Here is an 11,503-nt window from a genome sequence, read left to right as displayed (position 1 = left end):
TTGGGTTGCCATAATTCATAAACTATAAATTAATTTTCATTAATTAACTAATTTTTAGGGGTGGGGGCAAAGCTTTTTTTGCAAAATCTCAAAAAAAGAAAAGGAAAAGGAAATAAGTTTGGGGGTATTTTTAAGGGTCCTCCTCCTCGGAAGGCGAGCGGGGTTTCGAACCCGCGTCTCCAGGAGGCGCAAGGGGGCGGAGCTTCCGAACTGTCCCCGCCCTCCCTGCTGACGTCAGCGCGCCTCTTCCGGCCTGCGCGGGTTGCCCTGGCAACGGCGCCGCCGGCGGCGGGATGGCGAGGCCCAAGAGCGGCCCGGAAGCGCAGGGCCGCCTCAGCATCTCCCCAAGGCCAGTGGGGCGGGGCGGGACAGGAGGGTGTGGGCGTGGCCGGGCGGAGGGGGCGTGGCAGACGCCGCTCTGGCAGGACACGCGTCTCGGCCTCCCCCGACGCGCGTCTCCCTCTCTCTCTCTCTCCAGCCACCCCTCTCGGCCAGGGCAGGTGGTGCGGTCCTGAGCGAGTGCAGGCGGAGCGGGGCTGTACCATTTCGCGCCGCAAGGGGGGGGGCGGCCGTCCCTGAGCATGTTCAGTCCTCGCTGGGAAATTGGGCTGGGGGTCCCTGCCTTATCTCCCTCCCACCCCCAAAATAGATCCTTTGGGGCAAACATAGGGGACTTCCACCCCCCTCCAAAGAAACACCCTCCTTTTTAAAAAAAATAATTTAATTTTATTGAGTACAAATTAGAAAAAAAGGGGAAAAGTACAAATATGCAAAAGGAAGAAAATGCATGTAACCAAGAGAAAATTGGAAAACATTTTACCTCTTCTCATATTTACAGTTGTGTAGAGGTGTAAACAATTGTAAACCAAGAAGCACCCTCCTAATGTTTGGGCTGCATCAAGGGAGGGGAATTCTGCCAATCATCGTTTTAGCCACACTTGCCTTTGTTTGTTTTGTTTTGTTTTGTTTTGTTTTGTTTTGTTTTGTTTTGTTTTGTTTTGTTTTGTTTGCATCCTGCTCTCCAGCCTTAAAGGGTTGTGCACATGTCAACTTCTGCAATTCTAATCTCAAGGAAAGACACAGCACAAGAGGGCAAAGGGACAGGGAGGGAAGAGGAAGATCAAAGCTCCAGCACCAATCTCTAAACCATGGATCCTATACTGGCTGGCTGGCCCATATTAGGGGCAGTTGGTGCCCATCTCCCTCCCACAGAGGCTGCCCTTTGGGATTCCCATAGAAAGGAATGCAAAATGGATGAATCCGTCCCAGACTTTTAAAAACAACCCCTAAAACAGCAATTTAACATGAACTTTACTATCTAATGAGACCACTGGCCCATAAAATGAAAGCAATAAACAATGTACTGCAGTCACACAATCAATCAATCAATCAATCAATCAGTAGCTGAACTGGGTTCCACACAGCCACAAAAACAAAACAAAAAAGCCACAAAAACAAAAACGCAAAATAAATAGCAGAAACAGACAAGACTTCAGCATAACACTCAAAACGGAAGTGTGGCGCGCAAAACAGAGCATGTTCGGCTTCTGAAAAGAGTTCCTAAACCGGAACACTTACTTCTGGGTTTGCAGTGTTTGGGTTCCAAGTTGTTTGAGTACCAAGCCGTTTGAGAACCAAGGTACCACTGTGCAAGAGATTCTGCAAAATTTGGTGTCATCAAACAGGATCTGATGGTCCATATACAGACATAAAATAAACCTCAAGGAAGTGAATTTGTGGGAGGTAGCAACTTGAACTATTTTATGGCACAGACATAATGGTTAAGTACGACGAGGCTACAAAACATGGGCCCTGTTACACCAAGGGAAAGTAATTGGAGTAGTCAGATGCCCCTGAATCGGCCCAATTCCCGCAGAGGACAGCTGGGGGGAGAAGATTCTTGATGCAGCAGAGCCAATGATGGAGTGAGCCCTGTCTCCCAGGTCCTTGGATTTTGCAAATGGGTCCAAAAGGGGTGACTGACTTGGCCATGCCTTTCCCATCTTCTTCTTCTTCAGTCTTCTCACCAGGAAGTTCTCTAAGCAGGCTCCAGCAAGGGTCCTGTCGAAAGACTCGCAGTATGCAGCCAGCAGCGGACAAGTTCACTGGCTCAAGATCTGTATCCAAAAAGCCGAAAGCCCGACTCAGGCTGACATTAATGTAAATATCACCTCGTTTGCACAAATTTGGGGTGCGACTGGGGGCACATGCAGTCTGATCCACACTTCGGAACTCCCTGCCTGTTGAGATCCGGGAGGTGCCTTCGCTGTATTATTTTCGGCGCCTGCTAAAACAGAAAGCGGTGTGCATTTTAACTTATTTTGGTGTTTTAACTTTTTAAAAGTGTTTTATACTATTGTTCTAAATCTTCCTTGATTTCATTGGTATGTCCTTTTGCATGGGTAGGAAAACTAAGACCTGGGGGCCAGATCCGGCCCAATCGCCTTCTAAATCCGGTCTGCGGACTGTCCAGGAATCAGCATTCTACATGAGTAGAATGTGAGCTTTTATTTAAAATGCATCTCTGAGTTATTTGTGGGGCATAGAAATCGTTCATATTTTTTTCCAAAATATAGTCCGGCCCCCCACAAGGTCTGAGGGACAGTGGACCGGCCCCCTGCTGAAAAACGTTTGCTGACCCCTGTCCTTTTGTAAACCCCTTTGAGGTTTGTTTCCCCCTTCCCAATCAAGCAGTGTATAAAATTTATGAAAATAAATAAATTGACTCCTCAAGGTCTTCAGCGCATATACGGGTGTTAAGTATGCAAATTTGGGGTTGCTTTATAAGCCATTCTGGTTGCAATTCTAGTGGGAGAAAGCGGATCAGCATTCACCAACTTGGCAAAGGATGGCATAGGGACCAGGCAAGAATAGATAAAGGGGCAGATCCAAACCCAGACTTTTCTGGCAGTGTTGCCAGAGAGTAAGGCTAGGTTAACACTCACTGTGTTTCCAGTGTTGGGTTTTAATCTGTTGTGAACTGCTGGGCGGGGGGAGATTTGTGAAACGCCCCTACAAACCTCACTGCGCTCAATCGTGTGAATACTGTACGGACTTGCTCTCTGTCCCATCCCAGGGGGTCCCCCATGAATAGAAGAAATCCTTTCCAGAAAGCAGAGTGGAAAACTGAGGGTTAAACTCAGAGGATTTTGCTAAACCTATCACCTTAGGTACAGGCGGGATTTTTAATGGCTAAGAGCCTGTTTCAAGTCTTAGCTCAGCCTGGGAAGGCAAGTTGCCTCCCCATTTCCATCTCAGCTCAAGACTCCCATTTGTGTTCCACAGAGGGAGTTTATATTATTCCATGCTTAGTTCAGAGTAGCACAGATGGGGTTCTCCCACCTGATGTTCACGACAGCCCTATAAAGAGCCAGTGAGGTGTCGTGGTTTAAGAGCTAGGACTCGAGTTCAAATCCCCACTCTTCCATGATGCTCGCTGGGAGCAGGACCAGTCCTTCAGGACCAGTCACTGCCTCTCAGCCTCACCAACCTCACAGGGTTCTTGTTGGGGGGGACGTTATATGAGGAACCATATACGCCACCTTGAGCTCCTTGGTGGGAAAAAACGACATAGGAATGCAATGAAATAAATAAGGATAAAGTAGGATAAGGCGGTGATTAGCCTTATCCACGTGTTTCATGGCTGAATTGGGTTTTGAACTCCGTTCACAAGGCTGCTGTTCCTGCACGGATGTTTCATACTGTGCAGAAGTCGCCGCAGAGGTTCCTGAGATGCCCCATCGGTCGACAGGGGCTGGTCGACCTGTCCTGCCATTAATAATAATAATAACAATAACAAAAATAATAATAATTTATTTGTACCCCGCCCATCTGGCTGGGTTTCCTCAGCCACTCTGGGCAGCTTCCAACAAAGATTAAAAATACATTAAAATGTCATACGTTAAAAACTTCCCTGAACAGGGCTGCCTTCAGATGTCTTCTAAATGTCAGGTAGTTGTTTACCTCTTTGACATCTGAAGGGAGGGTGTTCCACAGGGCAGGCGCCACCACCGAGAAGGCCCTCTGCCAGGTTCTCTGTAACTTGGCTTCTTGCAGGGAGGGAACTGCCAGAAGGTCCTCGGTGCTGGACCTCAGTGTCCAGGCTGAACGATGGGGGTGGAGACGCTCCTTCAGGTATACTGGACCGAGGCCATTTAGGGTTTTAAAGGTCAGCACCAACACTTTGAATTGTGCTCGGAAACGTACTGGGAGCCAATGTAGGTCTTTCAAGACCAGTGTTATGTGGTCTCGGCGGCCGCCCCCAGTCCCCAGTCTAGCTGCCACATTCTGTATTGCAGTTTCTGGGTCACCTTCAAAGGTCTTCTCTTCCTGCCAGGGCTTCTCTGCGCTGCACACGGCAGCTTTGTACGGGCGCCTGGACTGCATTCAGATGCTGGTGGATAAATTCAAGGTCGACGTGAACCTGGCCAGCCTGACGGGCTGGAGGCCCATCCACCTGGTGCTGAGCAAGGAGAGCCGGAATGCAGCGCTGGAGTGCCTGCAGTACCTCATCAAGAAACAGGCCGACGTCAACGTGTGAGCTGGGCGGCCCTTGCCTCCTCTTCCCATCGTTCCCGTGTGCACACCCGGCTATGCGCAGGAGGGGCAAGCGCAGGCAAAGTGGAGCCTCTTCCCTTCGCTTAGTGGGATTTCCCTGGAGGGGGAGCGGCAGTCATTCGGTCACGGGGCAGGCACAGTGAAAAAAGGGCCAAGTCCGGCTTCCCCAACCTCGCCCCTCCAGATGTTTTTGGCCTACAACTCCCATGATCCCTAGCTAGCAGGACCAGTGGTCAGGGATGATGGGATTTGTAGTCTCAAAACATCTGGAGGGGCGAGGCTGAGGAAGCCTGGGCTAAATGATGAACTAGCCCCGATCTCTGTCGTCCATAGCCAGCCCTACTGAGGATGGTGAGCATTTCAGACTATGCTTAGAACAGGATCAGGCCAGTGGACCGTCCAGTCCAGCATCCTGTTCTCACAGGGGCTGGAAAGTGGCTGGATTGCCTGCCAATTAGTTTCTGTGCCCAACTCCAAGTGCTGGTTTTGACCTATGAATCCTTAAATGATTCAGGACCACAATACCTCAAGGTCTGCCTCTCGCCACAGGAACCCACCCAGACCCTGAGATCATCCTCTGAGGGCCTTCTTTGTGTGCCTCCTCCTTGAGAGGTCCAGAGGGTGGCCTCAAGAGAGGGGGGCCTTTTCCGTGGTGGCTCCCCTTTTGTGGGATGCTCTTCCCAGGGAGGCTTGCCTGACACCTTCATTGTACACCTTTAGGTGCCAGGCGAAAACTTTCCTCTTCAACCAGGCCATTGGCTGATTGACATCCCAATGCCCTTTTAAATGTGTTGCAGGAGGAGGGATTATTGGTTTGATTTTCTTCTTATTTTTATTATGTATTTTGTGCTTTTTATATTGTAATTTAATAATAATAATAATAATAATAATAATAATAATAATAATAATAATTTCTTTGTACCCCACCCATCTGACTGGGTTGCCACTCATTTATGCCATGAACCGCCCTGAGATCTACAGGCATAGGGCAGTATACAGATTTAATAAATAATAACGATAACAGTTGCCTCTGGGAAACCTGCAAGCAGGATCTGAGCGCAAGAGCAAATATCCCGTTTTTTGGTTTCCAGCAAATGGGATGTCAAAAGCATTGCTGCCTTCAGTTGTGGAGGCAGACCAGTCAACCTCGCCCTCCCCTCCTCCATGAACTTGTCTAAAGTTTTGATTTCGTTTCATTTGCTTTATATAACGACGAGCGCTCACAGTTCTAAGGCGTTTAAAACTGGAGGAGCAGAGAGCCCTTAGTTCTCTGGAACAATGGCCTTTTTGCTCCGGAGTGTGTGCCCTCCATAACCGTTTTGCGACTACTGCAATGCACTCTATGTGGGGCTACCTTTGAAGGTGACCCGGAAACTACAACTAATCCAGAACGCAGCAGCCAGACTGGTGACTGGGAGTGGCCGCCGAGACCATATAACATATAACACCGGTCTTGAAAGACCTACACTGGCTCCCAGTACGTTTCCAAGCACAATTCAAAGTGTTGGTGCTGACCTTGAAAGCCCTAAATGGTCTCGGTCCAGTATACCTGAAGCAGTGTCTCCACCCCCATCGTTCTGCCCGGACACTGAGGTCCAGCTCTGAGGGCCTTCTGGCGGTTCCCTCATTGCGAGAAGCCAAGTTACAGGGAACCAGGCAGAGGGCCTTCTCGGTAGTGGTGCCTGCCCTGTGGAACGCCCTCCCAGCAGATGTCAAAGAGAACAACAACTACCAGACTTTTAGAAGACATCTGAAGGCAACCCTGTTTAGGGAAGCTTTTAATGTTTGATGTATCGCAGTATTTTAATATTCTTTTGGAAGCTGCCCAGAGTGGCTGGGGAAGCCCAGCCAGATGGGCGGGGTATAAATAATAAATTATTATTATTATTATTATTATTATTATTATTATTATTATTATTATTATTAATCTTGGGCAAATTGATTCGGATTTCTGAAAACATTCTGCATCTGACTCCGCAAAGAGCAATGAAACCCCGGGGGGTTCTTGTTTTCCAGGCAGAACCAGAGCGGGGTGTCTCCGCTTCACAAGGCGGCCAGCGAGGGGCGTGAGAACTGCATCTTGGAACTGATCAAGGCCGGGGCCAATGTGCATATCCAGGACTACGAGGGCCAGAAGCCCATTGACCTGTGCAGGATGTGGGGCCACAGGTCCTGTGCCAAGTGAGTATGTTGCATCAAGACGGGATGGGCCAGAGGCGGCGATGCGAGGGGGCATTGCGGGCATACGCCAGGTACCCACATGTGTGCTGCAAGTCAAGTGCACTCAGTCCTGCCCTTAATTAAAAATAATAATAAAAAATTTTATTTATACCCCGCCCTCCCCAGCCAGAGCCGGGCTCAGGGCGGCTAACACCAATAAAATCACAGTAAAGACATAATAGGGGGGAAAGAGAGGGAGGGGGGAAACCAATTTAAAATACAAGTTAAAATGCAATTTAAAATGCAGCCTCATTTTAAAAGTAACCGATAAATCAAGTCCATAAGGGGAGGGAAACATAAGGGTCAGACTGAGTCCAGACCAAAGGCCAGGCGGAACAGCTGTCTTGCAGGCCCTGCGAAAAGATGTCAAGTCCTGCAGGGCCCTGGTCTCTTCTGACACAGTGTTCCACCATGTCGGGGCCAGAGCTGAAAAGGCCCTGGCCCTAGTTGAAACCAATCTAACCTCCTTGAGGCGTCGGACCTCCAAAGTGTTGTTATTTGTGGACCTTAAGGTCCTCCGCGGGGCATACCAGGAGAAGCGGTCCCGTAGGTACGTGGGTCCTAGGCAGCAAAAGGCTATATTGCCTTTGGTGGATAGAAATGTGTTGTTTTTTTCAAAATGTTGCTTGTGGGTTGCGAGAAGGAATCCCAGTTCTGCTTTGGGGATGGAGCATAGCTCAGCAGAGCACCTGCTGACGAGTGTGCACCCAGGCAGGGGAAGCTTCAGAGCTGGAGGAAGAGGAGGAAGAAGAGGCAGGCCAGGCAAGTGAAGGGCCGAGTGCTTCCCCACCTTCTCCTGCACCATGCTTCCCAGAACCAGGAGGGGACTGAAGGGAGAAGAGTAGAGGCAGTTTCCACCCAGGCTCAGTCTCCGGCTACAGGCATGCAGCCTGATGGGGGGAATTATATAAACCGGTAGAAAGGAAGTGGTCCCCAGATTCTGCAACTGCTCTATAGAGCGCAGACTCAGGAACAGCTGCCTAGACACAACGTTGGTGTGCATGCTTCTCCAGAGCTGTAGAAGTGACTGTTACCTTGGACAATAAAGGGTTGACCCTCTGCCTTGTGCATTCCTTGGCCGGGGAGCCCCCAGGTTCCATCCCCGGCACCTGCAGGTAGGGCTGGGAAAGACTCCCTGCCTGGAATCCTGCACGGCCACTGCTGCCAGTCAGTGCAACGCTGAATTAGATGGGTCAATGATCCGATTCAGAATAAAGCATCTGCTACATCCCTGAGTCTATATTTTCCACTTCGCTATACATGAGATTCCTGGCACAACCCTGGGAAGCTGGAGCTCCTACATATGATCCTCAGAGCATCATAGGAGAATAAGAGTCTGAGTGCAGGATCAGGCCAGTGATCCATCTGGTCCAGGCTCCTGTTCAGGGGCAAGCACAGAAGCAGGGCCTGAGCCCAACAGACGCTCGCTCTCCCTGTGCTTTCCAGCAACAGGGTCCCTCCTTTGCTTAGCCAAGTGACCTTATGCATCCCAATTCTTTCTACAGGCTCTCAGTGCCTCTAGAACAGGGGTCAGCAAACTTTCCGCGCCTTGGGCCGGGTCGGAAGAGCACTGGAAATAGCTTGTGCGCATGTGCACGAGCCTCCTCTGACCTGGATGTGCACCGGAAATAACACTTGCGCATGTGCAAATAATGCTTGCGCATGCACACAAGCTATTTCCGGTGCTCCTCCGATCCAGAAGTGGGCAGCCACACAGCACAGTGCTGGTAAGAGCGGGCAGCAGCAGCGGGGGTCGCCATGGGCCGGATAAACGAGCCCCTCGGGCCTTATCTGGCCCACAGACCTTAGTTTGGGGACCTCTGCTCTAGAAGCATCTGTGCAGGATACCAGCAGGGGAGCTTTGCGATATGGGACGATGATGCAGGTCTTTCTCTGCCAGTCATCTGAGGCAGATCCTCCTGCACACATCCAGGGTGGTGCTCTGCCTCCGCAGGTGTCTCGCCAGCGCCATGTGGAAAGCAGACAAAGCACACTTTGCCCAGCAGGTCACCAAACTGAACAAGATCAAGGAGGCGTGCGAGGTGCAGAAAATCGAATTCCTTAAAAGAGAGCAGGTAAGCGGCAGCACGGATGGGCACAGGCAAAGCCCCCTTCATGGTCGTTTCGGTTACCAGTGCTCCTTACGCCACATGGCTGGGCTGTTTAAGAGAGGTCAAACCATTGGGGAGTTACAGCACCGTCTGTAGAGAGCAATAGGGGAGAGACATGTTTTGTTGCAGCTGGGGCAAATGAAGGTATCTCCAGTTTTGCTGCTGCAGATGCACCATGGCGTTTCTCCTCTCCACTGATATCAATAATAATATGCAGATTGTGTTAAGGAAATACATTTGATCATGAACATTAGTAGCCACAATGCAGGCAATGATTGTAAACTAAGGTCTCGGCTTGTTGTTGTTGTTGTTTAGTCGTTTAGGCGTGTCCGACTCTTTGTGACCCCCTGGACCAGAGCACGCCAGGCACGCCTGTCTTCCACTGCCTCCCACAGTTTGGTCAAACTCATGTTCGTAGCTTCAACACTGTCCAACCATCTCGTCCTCTGTCGTCCCCTTCTCCTTGTGCCCTCCATCTTTCCCAGCATCAGGGTCTTTTCCAGGGAGCCTTCTATTCTCATGAGGTGGCCAAAGTATTGGAGCCTCAGCGTCAGGATCTGTCCTCAGTGAGCACTCAGGGCTGATTTCCTTCAGAATGGAGAGGTTGGCTCTTCTTGCAGTCCATGGGACTCTCCAGAGTCTCCTCCAGCACCAGAATTCAAAAGCATCAATTCTTCGGCGATCAGCCTTCTTTATGGTCCAGCTCTCACTCCCATACATCACTACTGGGAAAACCATAGCTTTAACTATACAGACCTTTGTTGGCAAGGTGATGTCTCTGCTTTTTAAGATGCTGTCTAGGTTTGTCATCGCTTTTCTCCCAAGGAGCAGGAGTCTTTTAATTTCGTGACTGCTTTCACCATCTGCAGTGATGGTGGAGCCCAAGAAAGTAAAATCTCTCACTGCCTCCATTTCTTCACCTTCTATTTGCCAGGAGGTGATGGGCCCAGTCTCAGCTTACTTGAGAGTCAAAACCAGGGTGCAGCAGATTTGATCGGCCAACCCCCCTGAAGAGGACAGACTGTGCCCCTTCGCCCACTGCCTTGTTTGTCCTTTCATTACAGATGGAGATAAATCTCAGCAACAAACTGGCCTTCGATGAGTGGCTGGCCAAAAAGCATTTGCCTCCGCCTCCGGCCAGGATCGAGCGCTGCCTGGACATGAAGCGGAAGTCTGTGCTCCCTCACAGAGGAACCCGGAAGAAGACCAGCCCCATCCTCTCCTTCGAAGAAATAGTCCCGCTGAGAGTGGACGACACTTACCAGGTGCGGAAGGACCGGCGGTGCCGGCCGTGGAACGTCAGCACCAACTTAACCTCCCTGCCGGCCACCTGCATCAGCCGGCCGGAGACTGTGAGGCTGGGCATCCATCCTGATCCGCCCGCAGAGCACGACTTCACCTCCTACCTCTTCCTCTACAAGAACAGCTACGGCGACCCAGAGATCCAGGTCGACGGCATTGGCAAGGTCCTGGACATGCCTGACCTGCCCTTTGAGGTGCTCAAGAAGAGCCTCTACCCCGACACCCGGGCGACCCGTTTGGATGTCCCGGGGGATCTCAGGCCCCAGCACATCTTCGGATTGCAGCACAGGCGCCGCCCCGGCCCTGAGCACCGCTGGACCGATCAGATGGCGCTGAGCTTGAGGCAGACGGTGGACCCGGCCCTTCTGGGCACGCTGAAGGCCCACCTTGCCACCTACAGCGACCCCCAAGTGCTCTTGCCAAGGCTGGAGTCGGGCAGCGCCAGCGGCAAAGACATCTCCTCTTCCTCCTCTACCCAGAGCAAAGGCAGCAGCCACCAAGATTCACCCGTGGGGTAGATCGCTCGCCCAGCACAAAAATATGTGCCTGTCCCAGTTTTGCAGCAGAGCCCAGCAGGGCTGGAAATAATCATTTGAGTCTGGATTGAAACAGTTTGCTATGAGAACTGAGGAGGTGGGTGGGAATTAAACCAGCTTATTTAATGCTCGTTTTTGTGGCGCTGTGGGTTAAACCACCAAGCCTCTTGGGCTTGCTGGTCAGAAGGTTGGCGGTTCGAATCCCCGCGACGGGGTGAGCTCCTGTTGCTCGGTCCCTGCTCCTGCCAACCTAGCAGTTCGAAAGCACGTCAAAGTGCAAGTAGATAAATAGGTACCGCTCCAGCGGGAAGGTAAACGGCATTTCCAGGGGCCCTCGATGCTCTTGGCTGGAGCTCTCCAAGCAGCTCAGGCCTTTCCTAACCCTGCTACTGCCTCTTTATAGCTGGAGATGCTGAAGAAATACAGTGAGAGACACAGGACCTTCTCATGGGCCAAGTTAGTGCCAGGCACCTGATCTGCAGCCTCCCCATCTGGCATGGCTTCCCCACCTCTGTGCGGGCTTAAGCTACCCTTAAATATGTCTTCCTGTGTACAGTCATACCTTGTTACGTCCGCTTCATGTTATGTTCTTTCAGGTTATGTCCCACAGCGACCCAGAAGTACCGGAAAGGTTTACTTCCAGGTTTCGTCACTCGCGCATGCGCAGAAGCACAAAATGACATCACAAGCATGCACAGAAGCGGCGAATCGCAACCCGTGTGTGCGCAGACGTGCCACTGTGGGTTGCGTTCTTTTCATGTTGCGAACGGGCCTCCG

At 51.0% G+C, this 11,503-nt stretch overlaps 1 protein-coding gene across 1 annotated transcript; it reads left to right on the top strand.

Annotated features, from left to right (window-relative positions):
- The first annotated feature begins 395 nt into the window (after positions 1-395).
- Positions 396-10,952, top strand: ANKRD53 (ankyrin repeat domain 53). The gene is made up of 5 exons (XM_028745027.2): positions 396-2,160; positions 4,337-4,536; positions 6,574-6,738; positions 8,732-8,852; positions 9,953-10,952. Exons 2-5 carry the CDS (start codon positions 4,391-4,393, stop codon positions 10,706-10,708), a joined length of 1,188 nt encoding a protein of 395 aa, XP_028600860.2. The 5' UTR covers positions 396-2,160; positions 4,337-4,390; the 3' UTR covers positions 10,709-10,952.
- The last annotated feature ends 551 nt before the right edge of the window (positions 10,953-11,503 follow it).

This window comes from Podarcis muralis, chromosome 9, assembly GCF_964188315.1.
Source record: "Podarcis muralis chromosome 9, rPodMur119.hap1.1, whole genome shotgun sequence".
Lineage (NCBI taxonomy): Eukaryota > Metazoa > Chordata > Lepidosauria > Squamata > Lacertidae > Podarcis > Podarcis muralis.
The sequence above is the reverse complement of the archived record's forward strand: the minus strand, read 5'-3'. Positions and strand labels throughout refer to the sequence as shown.

Bases quoted from the DNA above. Each gene is read 5' to 3' on its own strand.
- ANKRD53 (XM_028745027.2), top strand. From the start codon at position 4,391: ATGCTGGTGGATAAATTCAAGGTCGACGTGAACCTGGCCAGCCTGACG. The intron at 4,537-6,573 runs GTGAGCTGGGCG...CTTGTTTTCCAG, and splicing joins AAACAGGCCGACGTCAACGT to GCAGAACCAGAGCGGGGTGT. The intron at 6,739-8,731 runs GTGAGTATGTTG...CTGCCTCCGCAG, and splicing joins GGCCACAGGTCCTGTGCCAA to GTGTCTCGCCAGCGCCATGT.